The 17,324-nt window shown below is 31.8% G+C and overlaps 1 protein-coding gene across 1 annotated transcript in view; it reads left to right on the top strand.

Annotated features, from left to right (window-relative positions):
- The window catches only part of LOC117181191 (neprilysin-2-like), a 23,679-nt gene extending 12,615 nt beyond the window's left edge, over positions 1–11,064 (top strand). The window contains exons 6-9 of the mRNA XM_033373757.1: positions 9,406–9,903; positions 9,995–10,286; positions 10,377–10,627; positions 10,726–11,064. Of these exons, the coding sequence (XP_033229648.1) occupies positions 9,406–9,903; positions 9,995–10,286; positions 10,377–10,627; positions 10,726–11,064 (1,380 nt within the window). The remainder of the gene's footprint in view (positions 1–9,405; positions 9,904–9,994; positions 10,287–10,376; positions 10,628–10,725) is intronic.
- Positions 11,065–17,324: the final 6,260 nt, after the last annotated feature.

Here is a 17,324-nt window from a genome sequence, read left to right as displayed (position 1 = left end):
TATCCCATCCACACACTACTCCTTTCCCCTGCCGAGTGAGTCACGCCTACCCCGAAAGGGAAATGGCTTAATGGTGTAATAATAATAATAATAATATTTATTTCTATAAACGTAGTTGCACATATGGGCACACAGAAAGTCGCCGATCCTCTAATATACACCGAAATCGTTGTTCAAGTAAGACACTGTTTTTTCTCATCCAGAGCAACGTAAAGTTTCGTCTACAAACTATCCGTCACCTGTCAAGATGATTTTCTCGGGCGTTATTTAAGTGAAATAAATGTTGACAAGCACGTAAGTTATAATAATAATTACCTAACTTTCAATCTCCACCCATTAACCTGTGACTATTAGTCTCTTGGAATAAAAATTGTGCTTGGCGTGATATAATATCCGAATCTTAGGTTAATCAAAACCTTCATGAGATTCAAACCACAAAAGCCGGGACGTAAAAATTAAGTCATGACCGTCTGTATCGAAATTGATGCCTGGACATTCGAACAAATTTCCAATATATTTTCTGCGGAAGTTTGAAGTTATCTAATCTTGCAGTTTCTAGTGCCATGCATGAAAAACAAGGTAAACACAATTGTATCATAAAAACAGAAATTTGTTTTTCACGATGAGTAGGCATATAAAGTTTCATGAAACTTTAGCCTGATAAAAAGTTTGATGAAACATTGGGGGTTTCGTGAAACATTGTAAAGTTTCAAATATAGCGGCGGGAAAATTTAAACTGATAAGATAAAATCATAATCTGACCTTAGAGGCCAAACCGATCTACGCATGCACAAAATAATTTTTCTTCTCATCCCTATGTTTCATGAAACATGAAACTTTGACATGAAACGTTTTCACGTGAAAAGATTCGAGCCCTGTGAATCTGAAAACAAAATGGTGATCCCTTAGTTAGTTGTCCCACCAATCCCTGCTTTTTTGCATTGTAGAGTATGGTACTAGACTACTTTTTAAAAGCTTCTCAGTAAATAAAATGTTATTCACATGAAAACCCCTATTGAAATTAAATCAATTTTATTTTATTTATTCAAAGGCACTCATGCAGAAAATATTACTTTTTACGAAGATATTAGAAAAATAGAGAAAAAATGAACATATTCGCATTCATTTGGTCAACTGTTATGCCCTTAGAATTCAACGAAGTGAAGCTAGATAGTGATTGAATTAAAAATGCCTTATTGTATATGCAGACGGTCATGGCTTTTTCTATACATCCCGGCTTTAGTTTCAATGTCGACGGCCATGACTAACCTGATATTTGGAGGTTGTATTTGGAAGTTATGATTTTATTCTAAGTGACTAGTACGCACTGTTAAATGAAAGAAAGTTGAAAATTAGGTCAATATTATTGCAATTAATGTCCTTATTAACAATTATTTAGTCTCATACCGCAAAGCGAATAATTGCTGTGACAGGTGTTCAGGTGCCTGACAGGTAGTTTAGCACTCCATATCTCGTTGTGAGCCAAAATTCAGTCTCCAAATGATACTATCTCCTAGATGCCCATATGTGCACCTACGTTAAGAGAAATATATTTGAGATTGGAAATTCTCTCAAATGCTCATTGGGAGACCAATGAAATTTGAATTGCAAAAAATTTAACACCAGCGTTTTTCTGTGCATCTAGGGGAATATATGATTTTGAGAATTAATGTTGGCTCATGTTGAGAGTTGTGGAGTGCTGAACCGCGCTGTCAGCCACCTGAACACCTGTCCAAGCAATTATTCGCTTTGCGATATTAGAGTAAATAATTGTTATTTTTTATAACTTCCTAATGCAACTTGCAAATCTTAGGTAAGTCATGGCCGTCGACATTTAAAACAAAAATGCGGGATGTATAGAAAAAGTCATGACCATCTACATATACAATTCGGTATTTTCACTTCAAGCACCAGCTAACTTCACTTCGTTGAATGAAGAAAATCTAGAGGAAATTTCTTCGACCGGGCCCAGGCATCCATTTCGATGCAGACGGTCACGATTCAGTTTTTACATCCCGGCTTGCGTGGTTTGAGTGTCATGTCGGTTTTGACTGTCGTAAGATTTGGAAATAAGACTACGCAATGTATATTTTTATTTCAAGACACTGATACTCACTGGTAAATGGGAGGAAATTAAAAGTTAGGTAATTATTATTGTAACTTACCTGCTTATCAACATCTATTTGACCCAAATAACGCCTGATGAAATCACCTTGACAGATTACTGACAGTTTGAAGACAACACGTCACGTTACTCCAGATGAGAAAAAAACAGTCTCTGAATGAGGAATTTCATCTGCATTCTCATAATGAATCTGTGTGGCTCAAATTTCTTGCAACTCATTTGAATATCGAGTTTAGTTTACTTTGGAGGATCAGTTTTTCTCTGTGCTTGCGATCCCTTGGTATAACTTCAAAATGTTACCTTCGTAATGACTCTATAGAAATTCATACGAAAAATAAAGGTAATCTATCCTTTAAGTGATATTATAGTTCACACATCTTATGCAGGCCTTTTCTTGTTAAGAGTTTAAACGAGTGTCGCCTTAACTCTGTATTATCTTCATATGTAGTACTGCGCCAGCACAGACTGCCAGTAATGTCTGACAGTATTGGCGTAGTCGTGAAAGTCAGTACTGAACATAGTTGTTATTCCAAGGATCTCCCAGCAATTCGCCAGTACTGGCGGTAAGTATTGGGCCGACGCTGCGAGTGCTAGCGCAGTACTGCGCCAGTAATCAATTTCCTATTGTGTAATATTTTTACATCGAGCTACACGCTTGGTTATTGCACTTCTCCCACATTTTTGCATAGAACTTTCAGAATTAAAGGTCAAATTTATTTATTTGTAATTTAATTTTTCATGAAACTACATCCTATAATGAAATGATTACCAAAAAATTCTTAGCTCTTTTTTGCGTGAATAACAATTGTCTCTATGTTTTTTTATAGCTGGTGTCGTTTCTAAAAAATTGGATTTTTATTTCTAATGTTGTTTTTAAAAAAAAATAACACTTCTTGTCAAAAACTTATTATTCAAAAATTTGTAAATATTTGTTGGTGCACTAATTCTTGTTTTTTCATCATATTTTGTATCTCGCACAGTTTGACTGTGAGGTCAACTTTTTTATTTTTTGTGCGATGAAAATTTGGATTTTCGATTTTTCAACAGAATGCAGAAAGTTTTTATGATGATCTTGAATAGCTTTAAAAAAGTAGCGTTTTTATTCTCTGGGCTCTCCTTATCTCGTGTGCTGTTTCGCTTAAAATTTTAATTTTCGCTTTTCGTGTAAATTTTTAAATGTTGTAACTCCGATCATTTTCTTGTTAACAAAGAAATTCACGAAGATAAATTAGCTGACTTTCCGAGGACTACAAATGGCTGCACACATAATATGAAAATATGAAAATAAATTTTTACAGAAATTTTGATAATTCTCTCACTTTTTGAATTTTGATCAAAAATAGCTGACTAAAACAAGCCTGTCCGTTCCTTTTACATTTCATAAACGTTTATTAGAGATTAGTTTGTCAAAATTTGTCAAGTACGCCACTTATTTTTATGGGTTGTGATTTTTCTTCGAGAATGCGTGATAGGTTAGAGTTTTACATTAACAAAATGGCCCTAAAACATTTTTGCAAAACTGTCATTGATTTCATTGATAATTATTCAATTTTAACCATTTTTAAGATTTCAAAAAGAATATTGATTAGTTTTATGTGTGTTCATTTAAAGAAATTTAATTTTGAACATAAAATCTGCTATATTGTATGTGTAAAATAAACAATGATATAGTTTTGAGTGATTTTACATTCTCATCCTAAAGAGAAAGTATTATTTTTATGTAAAATTTGATTGGTCGGTTTTCATTGTATCTTCACGTTTAAAGAACCCCTGTGTCAGAAAAAACAATTGTCTGTAGTTGTAGTAGTAATGGTGGTTTGTAGGAACCATGGAGAATAGACATAAGGAAACAAAACTAGTGGAACTGAAAATGAACACTTTTCTGTTGCTAGAAGTACGCACACACATGTGCAAAATTACACTTACGTATAGTTCAAAACTTCCCGAGCGTGACGTGCCAACCGCACTTTAAAAAAATATGGCCGCCGATGTGAACGCAAGTCAAATGTAAATAAATAATGATTGAACAATTAATAGTTTGTGAATAAAGGCAAGGATGTTACAATTAAAAATCTCTGTATAAAAGCGAAAGTTTCCAATAAGTGTGGTTTCAAGTGTATAGTGTACAAGACTTTCAGAGTGTTGAAAAGTTGTATGTTTATTGTTTTTGTTACGAACGCGTCGAATACCTGTCGCACGCATAGTGTTGGTAAAGTAATTTGATATTTTCATAAACATACTACCTACTTCTTCCATGGCGAATAATTTTTTATTCCACAAACATTTTACAAGACCTTGTCTGATTATTAATTCTTTATTTGTTCGAGCGACCTGTCAAAATAAAACAATGGAGGCGGCCATATATTTTTTAAGTGCGGTTGGCACGCCACGCTCAGAAAGTTCTCAACTATACGTAAGTGTGATTTTACACATGTTGGTGTGCGTACTTCTGGCAATAGAAAAGTGACCGTTTTTGGTGAAGTCCATGCATTACAGATTGGTCTCCTTATATCTGTTCTCCATGGTAGAAACGATCAATTTCGAATATCAAATCAGATTAGACTAGTGTCAAAATTTGTCTAGTGGGCTACTTTTTTATGGATTGTGATTTTTCTTCGGAAATGTGTGATAAATTAGTTTTACATAAATAAAATTCCCCTATAAGATTTCTGCAAAATTTTTATTTTTTGAGTCGTTATTGTTATTTAACTTTTTTAGCATTGTTCTCGTAATTAATTTTTTTCAACTGATCGGTACAAACAATCGCCATAACTTTTGGCATGTTTCGTTAAATATGTTCATTCTATAAAATAAAAATAATTTTACCATTGTTGCATAAATATTGATGAAATTACCAACAATTTTGATAAACAAATAGAATTCGTTCTAACTTCTCAATTGATTTCAATGCTTTAGTTGACTAATTACGATAGCTCGTTTAATTCCGAAGATTTCGGTAAAAAAAAAAAATAGGAAACTCGCATATCATCCAAAGTTGTGCGTATTTTCGTGTTGAAGTTTGCCACTGATATGGATTTCAAAGTTGTGTAATTAATTTTAAGAAAACTAAGAGTCATATCAAAAAAGTAAAAACACCTCTGGATTCATCTCGGAAATATCTCAGCGTGAATTTTTTTTGCTTAAACAATTTGTTAAATAATTACGCCATTTGTTATCTTTATGCAATTGTTATAAACAGGAATGCAATCGTGCTCTTGGTTTTACGATTCTAACTTCTGAATTGATTTCAATGCTTTAGTTGACTAATTACGATAGCTCGTTTAATTATGAAGATTTTGGTAAAAAAAAATGAGGGAACTGGCATATCAGCGCACTGTTGCTCCGTGCCCGTAGATATGGATTTCAAAGTATAAAAACTAAGAGTCATGTCAAAAAAGTAAAAACACCTCTGGATTCGTCTCGGAAATATCTTGATGTGCATTTTTTGTTTTTTTGTTTCAATCCAGAGGTGTTTTTACTTTTTTGACATGATTCTTAGTTTTTTTACTTTGAAATCCATATCTATGGGCACAGAGCAACAGTGCATTGAACAACAAATGCTCTAATTATTTTAAAAATGAGTTTACGAAAAAACCAAAAAATGCGTATCTAGATATGTTCGTGAGGAATGCAATGGTGCACTTGGTTTTTGTATCTGATGCATACTTTGTTTATAACAATTGAAGAAAGATAACAAATGGCGTGATTGTTTAACAAATTATTAAAAAAAAATTTCACCGAGATGTTTCCGAGACGAATCCAGAGGTGTTTTTACTTTTTTGATATGACTCTTAGTTTTTTTTAAATTAATTACACAACTTTGAAATCCATATCTATGGCAAACTTCAACACGAAAACATGCACAACTTTTGATGATATGCGAGTTTCCTAATTTTTTTTACCGAAATCTTCAAAATTAAACGAGCTATCGTAATTAGTCAACTAAAGCATTGAAATCAGTTGAGAAGTTAGAACGAATTCTATTTGTTTATCAAAATTGTTGGTAATTTCATCAACATTTATGCAACAATGGTAAAATTATTTTTATTTTATAGAATGAACATATTTAACGAAACATGCCAAAAATTATGGCGATTGTTTGTATCGAACGGGTGAAAAAAATTAATTGCGAGAACAATGCTAAAAAATTTAAATAACAATAACGACTCAAAAAATGAAAATTTTGCAGAAATCACTTAGGCCATTTTATTTATGTAAAACTAACTCATCACACATTCTCGAAGAAAAATCACAACCCATAAAAAAGTGGCCCACTTGACAAATTTTGACACTAGTCTAATCTGATTTTATATTCGGAATTGATCGTTCCTACAAACTACCTCTACTACTACAACTACAGACAGACGCCATTGTAGCATTTGTTTTTTCTGACACAGGGGGTCTTTAAACGTGAAGATACAATGAAAACCGACCAATCAAATTTTACATAAAAATAATACTTTCTCTTTAGGACGAGAATGTAAAATCACTCAAAATTATATCATTGTTTATTTTTCACATACAATATAGCACATTTTTTATGTTCAGAATTAAATTTCTTGAAATGAACACATATAAAATTAATCAGTATTCGATTTGAAATCTTAAAAATAGTTAAAATTGAATAATTATTAAGTTTAAGTATTCAAAATTGAACGATTAAAAAAAAAACGTTCAAAATTACATACCTGTCAAATGTATATATTAAAAATTGAATCATTTAAATTGTAACATTCGTATAATCCAAACATTTTCAATTGCAACTCTTTAAAATTGTAGAAATTTTACATCTATAAAATGAAAGAATTTTTAAATTTGAAAATCTACCATTAAAAATTATGCATGTGTTAATTTCACGATGGGATATTAAGAAATTTTGATGGCTTATATTAACAATTTTTTACTTTCTTACATTTAGAATTAAAAGGGTTTGACTTTTGATCTTCTAAATCAGCAAAATTTAAGAATTTTTATACACATTCAACATTGAGAAACCTTCAATATTTTCAAAATTTCGTGACAAATAACTATAAAAATGATAAATAATCTAGATTAAACAAGTCGCCGAGAAAATTAAAATTGCATTCAGGCTGATTCAGATATTTTAATCTTTATTCTAAATTGTAATTATTATTTATTATATTTGATAGTACTTTAAAAGGCATATATGCATTTTAATCTGTTAATTAGACCGAAAGGATCCTTTTTGACATAAATGGAAGTTCCTATTATATTTAAGGTTGAGAGGATTTTCATTCGTGACAAAAACGATCTTTCTGCAGAAAAGATAATCCTTTTGCGACAAGATTCACGAAATATCTATTTTTCGGATGCAGGGGGTCTCAAAACGTGGACATTTGACAAAAACGGGAGGGGGGGGGCGTCAAATTTCACACAAATCTAATACCTTCTCTTGATGAAAATGTAAAAATTCATTAATTTGTCATGAATAATGTTTTAGTAATTCTGCTTTTTGTTCGAATCGTGAAAAAAACATAAGTTGTGATGGGAATGTGCCTACGCAGCGGGCTGATTTTGTTATTGTTAATACAGTTTTTCACGATTTAAACATAAACTACGCATGCTATCAAGAAATGATTATAAACAAATTTGCAGATCTTTTAAAAATCCATCATTTTTGTGTTTACAACTTTTTACCTATTTTGCACAGTTTAACCGCAAAATGTAATTTCTGAGCTGCCATTTTTTATGCTGTCAAAATTTAAATTTTCGAGTTTTCAAGAAAATTCAAAAAGATGTTTCAATAATCTTGTAGGGCGTTGAAAAAGAAACATTTTTATCATCTTAACTTTTTCATATCGCGCGTTATTTGGCATAAAATGACCATTTAAGTGTGTTTTTTGGTATTTTGTAAATGCTATAACTCTAATAATTTTAGATTTTTTGAAAAAAGTCCTTGAGATAAATTGTTCGTGGGTTTAATTACTATGAATATCCGTACAGAAAATTTTTGAATTTTGAAAAAAGTGGTCTGAAAAATTTTCAAAATACGCTCACTTTTGGAATTTTCATCTAAAATGGCTGGCTAACGAAATTGACCTTTATTTTAGGACACTCAAAGAGTATAATAAAGGCCAATCTAATCTATCAATTCGTTCGCAAGTTATCGTGCTAATAAACTAAAAATCTATAGACACAAAAATAGTACCAAATAATATCAATAGAAACCTGTTTTTCGGATTCAAAGGGTCTCAAAGCGTGGACATTTGACAAAAACGGGGGGGGGGTCAAATTTTACACAAATCTAATGCCTTATCTTGATGAGAATGTAAAAAGAATCTGCAAGATTTTTAGGAAATATATTTTTTATTTTTCAGATATAAAAAAATTATGTTAGAAAAGTTGTTATTGTGTCAAAAGATATCTACAAGGTTTATAAGTATAGATCATTTACTTTGATCAGTTGAAAGATTCAGCTGGGCTTTTTCGGTGTTTGGGATTTGTGTACTGGTATTATCAATTTGTGTGCTTTGTAAATACTAAAAACTAAGCAGCTATCACTTTTCCAATGTAAAGCTAATCATTTCGAAAGTTTTGCTTGACCTTGTTCGTAAATTATATTAGATACAAGAAAAGATTGATCATAGTTGATTATCAAAAGTTCCCACAATCCGAAAAATTATAAAAGCGGGTAATCTCAATCGACATTTCATAAATTCATCTCTTGATGGACGTCACTAATAAAATGAGATACAGAAGGGTCACATTTTGGAAAAGAAAAAATAGGTCTAAAAAAATATTACAAAAGGATAGAATGAATATAATGGAGGTTTGAAGAATGAGATAGAATTATTTAAAAAAACAATAGGGTAGAGATATGAAACGGTATACAAATAAAATGTTGGGAAAAGCAAACAGAATGAGGTGATAAACCCTTTCAGACGGTAACATTTTTTAAGAGAAGAATAAGATAGTAAAAATAATAAAATGGGATATAAAAAGAATATATTCAAGAAGAAAATAGCTCAAACTAGCATGGAAAGTGATGCAACAGAATGGAAAATGATACAAGCTTGATAAAAATTGTATGGTTTAAAGTAGGATAAAATGTGTACCAATTGAAAATAATTTTAACAAAGAAGGACTATGTAATTTAATGTTTTAAAAAACTATGCTATTTAATGTTTTAAATTACATAGTACTGAATGTAATAATTTTATAAGAGGGACACAAGATATAATGTACGATCCTTATTGCTTTAATTCTCATAATAGTAAAAAATGTGTATAAGGGCTAACTGATTATAATATGTATTCTAGATTTCTTTGCCAAACAGAGAACGTCGTGATTTAAGTGAATTTTCTACCCAATGGACAGTTCAAGAACTCTCACGAAAATATCCAAATATCCCCTGGATAAAGTTGTTCAATGCAGTTCTAGCACCAATCCTAGAGATAGATAATAGTGAGTTGATAAGAGTGGACATGCCCCCATTCTTCCAAGAATTTAACAAGCTAATAAATGCAACTCCGAAGAGGGTACTGGCTAATTACTTTTTTCAAAGAGCTGTTGATGAGAACACCGTTTATCTGACTAATGAAATTCGTAGCCGAAAACTTAAATTCTTCTCGGAGATCAGTGGTACTGTTACTCAAATGACTCCAAGAGCAGCAGAGTGCTTTGGCATGACAATGAAAAGTCTAGGATTAAGTGTAAATGCTCAGTATGTTAGAAAATTCGTCAACAAAGCTTCCAAGCAAAGTGCAGTCAAATTGCTCACTAATATTCTCCAACAGTTTAAGAAAAGTTTGACAGATGTGAGTTAATCATTGAAATATTAAATGTTCATAAATATTTATTGTTTCGTGATTCCTATTTTAATTCTGATGCTGCCCATTTTGGTTTTAGGTCGATTGGATGGTCCCAAAAACACAGAAGATTGCGTTGGAGAAAGCTAAGGCCCTAAAGAGCTACATTGCTTATCCTGAAGAATTTCTTGATGACAAGAAACTTTATGAATTCTATCGAGAACTGGAAATAACTCCAGACGATTACCTTACAGCAGCTGCAAATATGTCGAATTTCCTCCAAGATTATTCCTTCAGCCAGCTTATAAAACCTGTAGAGAATTCGGACTGGTCCTCTTACAGTGATGCTGCTATCGTAAATGTTGCCTACAATACTGAAGAGAACAGCATGGGTAAGTCTATGTCGTTCGCAGAGTTTCCTGAATAGAAAAGTAATGAAATGATTGTATATTGTTTAACTATAGATACAACTGTTTTTTTAGAAGTTCCTGCTGGCATTCTGCAAGACAATTTCTTTAATAAAGGATATCCTCAATACCTCAACTATGCTGCCATTGGTTCAATTATTGCACACCAAATTACTAATGGTTTCGGCCTGGTGGGTAGTCAAATTGATAAAGAAGGAAACTACATAGATTGGTGGAGCGAAGAAACAAAAACAAAGTATCTTGCGAAAGCTGATTGCATTATTCAACAGTATAGCAATTATACTGTCAGAGAAGTCGGATTAGAAGTAGGTTCGATTCTATACAAAAAAAGGATTTTCAATTTTAGGCTTACGTAAAAGAGAAAATTTATGAATTAACGTATATATTATTGAATTATTTTTAGTTGAACGGTTACAATACACAATTAGAAAACATTGCATACAATGGAGGAGTCAAAGTATCATACTTGGCCTATCAAGAATGGGCGAAAAAAAATAGTCCCGAAGATAAATTGCCTGGTTTAAACTACTCTCGATCACAGCTTTTCTGGATCAATGCAGCTCAAACTTGGTGTACCGTACACAAACCAGAGGAATTAAAATACATCGTTACGAATGATAATCAGACCCCTGCGGAATTTAGAATCCGGGGTGCATTTTCTAACAGACCAGAATTTTCAAAAGATTTTAATTGCCCTGTAGGATCCACAATGAATCCAGCTAAGAAGTGTGAAGTGTGGTAAATTCTGTCCTGAAATTGGCCTCATTCAGCCGGGCTTTATTCAAAATATAAGAATCATACAGGATTTCCAGTGGCACAATTTTAATGATTTTTTTCTTAATATTATAGACATAGACTATTTAAGATCCTCAGGACACATTGTATTGATACATTGTATAGATAATTTAAATTGTTCTTAAAATTGTAATATTTCATAAAAGGGGAACAAATATTAAGCAGTAAATAAATCAATTACCACCTAATGTTTGTAAATTTCACATTTTGAAAGAGGCAAACTTACTACAGTTGAATTGTCCTTTTTGATTCTGAAATCCCGCTTTTAATTATAACTCCTGTAATTATTGTTCATCATTTGAATAATATAAGTAGATACTGCGAAACTACTTACTAAAATTCTGATCTGTTATTTGGATGCTAATTACACAAAGTTAGATACTTTTCATGAAAAGATTTTTTGTATTGTGGATTTTAACAATCATTTCAATTTAGGGGTTGTTACCTCATATTTTTAGTATCTTAAATATTAAGCTGCACAGTATTTTTGAAAAAAAAATCTTAATAGTCTCTCATTCCAAATTGAATTCATATTCCTGATACTTCAGAAATAAATATTCTTTCATATATATTGTTTTTAATTATTCTATGCAACAAATTGAAATCGTATATTCTTGGAAAAAAATTAATTAGGATGCATATTATAACGAAATTAAAACAAAAATGAATCAATTTGATTCCTAAATCAATTAAAACAATTTGTAAATAGCAACATTAAATAAGTCAATTCGATTCTCAATTAATAATTCACCGGCACACAACAAAAAAAGTGGTCGGTCCGACAGACTACATTAGCATATCTATATGTTTCTGGGGTCGCTGAATTCGAATCCGGTGTCCAAATAACCAAGTTGGCTCGTATTTTTCTGGAAAACGACAAAATAGACGTAAAATCGACAAAAACGGCGATTTTTCAGGTATATTTTTGCAAAAAATAATATTTTCTCGGCCGATGGACTCAACCAACATATTTATATGTCTTTTGGGTCGTTGAATTCGAATCTGAGGCCCAAATAACCAATTTGGCTTATACTTTTTCGAAAATCGCACAAATAGACGTAAAATCGACGAATACAGCGATTTTTCTTGTATATTTTTGTAACAAAAAAATTTTTCATGCCCGGTGTTCTAAATCAGCATTATCTTATGTTTTTGGGGTCGCTGAATCCGAATCCGGGGTCAAAATAACCCCGTTGTATCGTATTCTACAGAAAAACGCAGAATTAGACATAAGATCGGCGAAAACCTTTAAACGTTTACCTTCCTCGACTTATAGGGTTCTTTGATTTTTGATTTTTCTTTATATCGCTTGTATAGAACGCTTTTGTCCTCAAACGACCTACGTAGTGGGTTTCGCTTTCGTTTGGTACCTTGATTGACTTGATCTCGTTTGAAACTCCAACAGTAGTCAGCCATCATGTTGATATCCCAACATCCCTGATATCGCCTCTCCATCTCTTCTATAACCTGGTGGAAACGTTCGCCTTGCTCTTCACTAAAGTTTCCCAGGTTATCTGGAAACTTATTTATATGCGAATGAAGAAAATGTAGCTTCAAATTCATAAGGTAGCCTAGTTTACCAAAGTTTGCTACCATTTCTGAAACTACATTTTGATAGTCTGGACTTTTCCTATTACCTAAAAATGTTTTTACAGCATTTTTAAAACTAAGCCAAGCATCTCTTTCAGTGCCAGACATTTTTGTAATGAATTCTGGATCCTGCAATATTTTTCTTATCCGCGGTCCATCGAAGATCCCCTCTTTTCATTTTGCTTCGGAAAGTTGTGGAAATTGATCTTCCAAATACGCATAGCAATATGAGCCAACTCGGTTATTTGGACCCCGAATTCGCATTCAGCTACCCAAAAGACATATAGATATGCTGGTTAAGTCCAGCGGTCATGAAAATATATTTTTTTTTTGCAAAAATAGACACGAAAAATCGCTGTTTCCGTCAACTTTGCATCTATTTTTGAGTTTTTCGGTAAAATGTGAGCCATCTGTGTTATTTGAACTCCGTATTTAGAATCAATGACACCAAAAACATAAGGATATGCTGGATAAGTCCACCGGGGATAAGGATATATTTTTTTTTGCAAAAATACGCACGAAAAATGCTTGTTGTTAATATAACCTGAAATCATTCAAAATCGTGAATAGGCACTAGCCTAATCAAAAATTGTTAAAATATTTTGAATATTGTTTAAACTATAATGATGTTTGTTTAAAAAAATATTTTCTTAGTGTCAAACGCCAACTAAACCTGAAATAGTTAAAAGTGGCATATTTTCTTTGAAATCTAATTTATTAAATTAAAAATAATAATTTCTGACAGAAAATAATAACATAATCCAAAAGTATTCAAAGATGCTAAATCTTGTTCAAATTATAATAAGTTTTTTTTTAATACCATTTTTCTGTAAGATCTTAACCTAACCTAAAATTGTTGAAAATGGGTAATCTTAGGGATGATTTTAGTTTGAAAATAGTTATTTTTAGTGAAAGAAGCTAACACAACCCACTTTTTTTAAATTTTCAGTCTTCCTCAAAACTTTTAATCTTAAATGAAAGTTTTTTTTCTCGAAATACTCATCTCCAGCGAAAAGCATGAACATAAAACATGTATCACATTTATAATAACATATTAGATATTTTTAAATTGGTTGTTTTAATTATCATTAGATTCAATTTTCAAAATGTATCAAACTACTTCGCGTAATGAAAAGCTAATCGGTTTTCTAACACCTTTGATTGCTAGATTTTCTAGATATTTCGTTGCATTATTTTTTGAGTTTCAACTCTAAGGTTTTTGGCTTTACGATACCCGGTGCGCACAACATTTTAGAACGTAATTGGAATGTCCTAAAATCGTTTCTTGGACGTACAGTTGGTTAAGTAAGTGCGTGGTCACTATCGTGAGAAAATGAAAAGACTCAATACGCAAATTCTTTCAAATATTGTTTTATTTGATCGAAAACTTTCATGCAAATACATTAATAGCAGATCCAATTACCTTCAGCGTCAATTTTTCGACTTTTACATATATTTCGCAACAGCCGCTTGGGTCATTTTGGGACCTTTACTGTGCGAGCACAAAAAAACTGCTTGGAAGCGCGAAGCGTATGCAACAGTCACTTTGAAAAAATGATCGGTTCGTATTAAAAAGAACAGTCAGCTGATTCTTTTTCATAAAGCATGAAGGACTGAACTGACCTCTACATGAAAAAAAAATTACAGCATTCGCATTTACCGATCGCTAGTAATCGTGACCACGCTTTTATTTAACTGACTGTACAAGTCAAAAGACGTCATTTAAAACTTTTAAAAACTGTCCTAAGTCTGACCAAATAATGTTCTAAAAACGTTTTATGTTCAAAATACGTCTTTAAAACGTCTCTGTAACATTGTATGTTTATGGAACGTTATATGGACTGACTTAGGACATTTTTAAGCCGTTCTAAAGATGTTCTTTAACGCTTGTGCCCACTGGGTATGGATGTAAATAAATGAATTCAGGAAATTTTGCTTATAATTTGTTTCTTTATTGATCTATCGAAATCAGTAGGCTTCCACAAGAATTACTTGGAATAAAAATTTGTAATTTGAATATTACAGATAATAAATTTAAATAATCTGCAAGACGCTCTCTTGCAGGTTGCTTACCTTAATTAATTTTTATGTTTCACAGGTTATGCCAAATAACTTTACGTTACAATTCGGGATAAAAATATTCAAGAAAAACGCCAGTGTGTCCGACTTTTAAACAGTTTCATTGAAATGGTTACTGACTCTCTGTGTAGGAACTTGTACATCACTTTAATAAAAGAACAAAATATGAGAAGGAACTCTCCTGTCTTGGTTTCGCAATTGCTTTTTTTCCTTTTTTTTTCATTTCTCTTGCAACCACCGAAGTTCAATTTCAAAATAAATCATTCTTTCTACCGGTAAGGCGGAAACGTTTCGTCTAGTTGCTCAGGGACCTCACACGCAAGACTGCGTTTTATGTGAGAATCTGCCAATAAGTTTCGATACTGAAAATAAGTTTAGTAAAAGAATGTCCGCATCTTCGAGTAATAAAGCAGATATTGTAGAAATTTTTAAGGCACTGAAAGAAATAGAAATATTTTGTACAGTTTTGTGTAAAAGAGAACATTTAAAAGAAAACTTTAATATAAATTTCGTACCGGACTTATCCTTCATTAAATTCTTAGATGACACTTTCTATTATATCTAAGTCGAAAAATATAGCTATTTCTTTTACGGATATGTAAAAAATAAGAAACAGCATAATTATTCCCCCCCCCCCCCCGAAAATATCTGATATAAAAATCAAAAAGCACAACTGGATTTCATATTTTATAAAAAGCGTCCAATTTTCTGCAATTTTTATTTTCTCTAGTTACCTATCACATCCTAAGTCTTTTTGTAACAAAAATTAGCTCATCTATTATTAACAGCATTTTTTATTAAAAATATAGAAATTTATTAAACTAATTACTAGCAAAATAAAAACTATCTGTGAAATTTTAACTGTTGGGTTAATATAATGCAAACTTTTGTAACATATTCACAATATGCTATCCTTTTTTTATAACCCGTGCAGAAATTTCCCCATCTTTTCCTATTTGAAGTTGGGTTCTGATGAGGCCCCTATGAGAACATCTAGACTAACAAAAACTGGTTAGGGTCCCTATCAGAATATCTAGTCTAGAAAAAATTGGTTGGTCACCACAGAAAAAAACTAAGAATAAAATTTGTTGCAGGAAATTTTTTAGAGCAATAAAGTTTTGTTTAGCCAACTTCGCGTCTTTAAAAAAACATGTGCTTGTCATGGAAAAGCAAAATAAAGATTGACCGATATTTGTGTAAAGTTTATCTCGTTAAGTTAATTTTTGTTGCAGAGAATCTTTCGTCGGAAATCGATGTAAAGTTTATCTTCCGTTTTTTCTGTGACCCTATCAGAAGATCTAGCCTAAAAAAAAACGGGTTACGGCATGTATCCGAATATCTAGTCTAGAAAAAACTGATGAGTGCCCTATCAGGTTCTAGTAAAGAATTTCATGCTTCGTATAGGTCTAGTAGGTCCAATTACCTTCAGCGTCAATAATGGCTTGGCATCTTCGAGGCATACTTTGGATAGAACCGCGATTTGGGAAGTTATCGACATTTGTCACCTCTTTGATCTGTTTCTATCTGTATCTAATGGGGCCCCGACCAGAAAATTCCTAAAGTCTTATATTGCCTAAAATATAATTTTGAAATTTTTAAAGGTTTCAGCATGCAGAAATAAGGTTTTTATGAGTATTTAAACTCGTTATTCTCGAAAACTTGATTTAGGGCACTTATCAATATTTTCTTTGGAGCGTGGCAGATATTTTTCAGGTAAAGATAGAGAAGTTATTTCAAGTACAGCTGACCAGTGCTTTTCAACAAAAAAATATTCTAAATTACATCTTTATGAAATATTGTTAATTTTTAGAAAAAATTACATTTTATGTCCATCTTAAACGTTGCAAAATGGTCTAAAATACTTAAAAACCAAATTTTACGTGACAATTTTAAAAATTTTGTTATTCAAAAAAGGTTGTAAAGTAGTCTACAATGGGAAAAAAATAAATATTTCACGAAGAAAAATTGCAGTCAATTAATTGTATTTACTTAAAATTGATTTTTTTGATATTTCTGTTACCAGTTTTTATATTGTACATTCAAATATTATTACACCATGAAGCCATTTCCCTTTCGGGATAGACGTGACTCACTCGGCGGGGGAAAGGAGTAATTTGTGGAAGGGATAGAGAATTTTCAGATTGATCCAGAATTCTCGTGTTACTTATGTAAATAACATATTCGTTTCGCAACACTGCTCCGACCCAGGTTGCTGGTCAATCTCTCTAGCAATATCGTATAATAATAAATATTTATTATAAAAAAAGAGTTTAAAATTGTGGTTTTTAACTTTTAAAGCTGTAGGTTATGAGCATGTATTTTTCATCGAGTTTCAACTTTTCAAATTAATTATAATTTATTTTTTAAATAACTTTTTTGTCATATCTTTAGAGTATAGCAGTAATGGGTGTTAATATTAACAAAATTGTTTCATCGAAATTTTAATTTTTGAAATTGTGGATGACACTCGGATCATATAGAGTCGTATGATGATGAACGGATAGAAGTACGAGAAAATCTAGTAGGACCCTATGGCCT

Source organism: Belonocnema kinseyi, chromosome 10, assembly GCF_010883055.1.
Source record: "Belonocnema kinseyi isolate 2016_QV_RU_SX_M_011 chromosome 10, B_treatae_v1, whole genome shotgun sequence".
Lineage (NCBI taxonomy): Eukaryota > Metazoa > Arthropoda > Insecta > Hymenoptera > Cynipidae > Belonocnema > Belonocnema kinseyi.
Note: the sequence above shows the minus strand (reverse complement) of the source record. Positions and strands in the feature narration are given on the sequence as shown.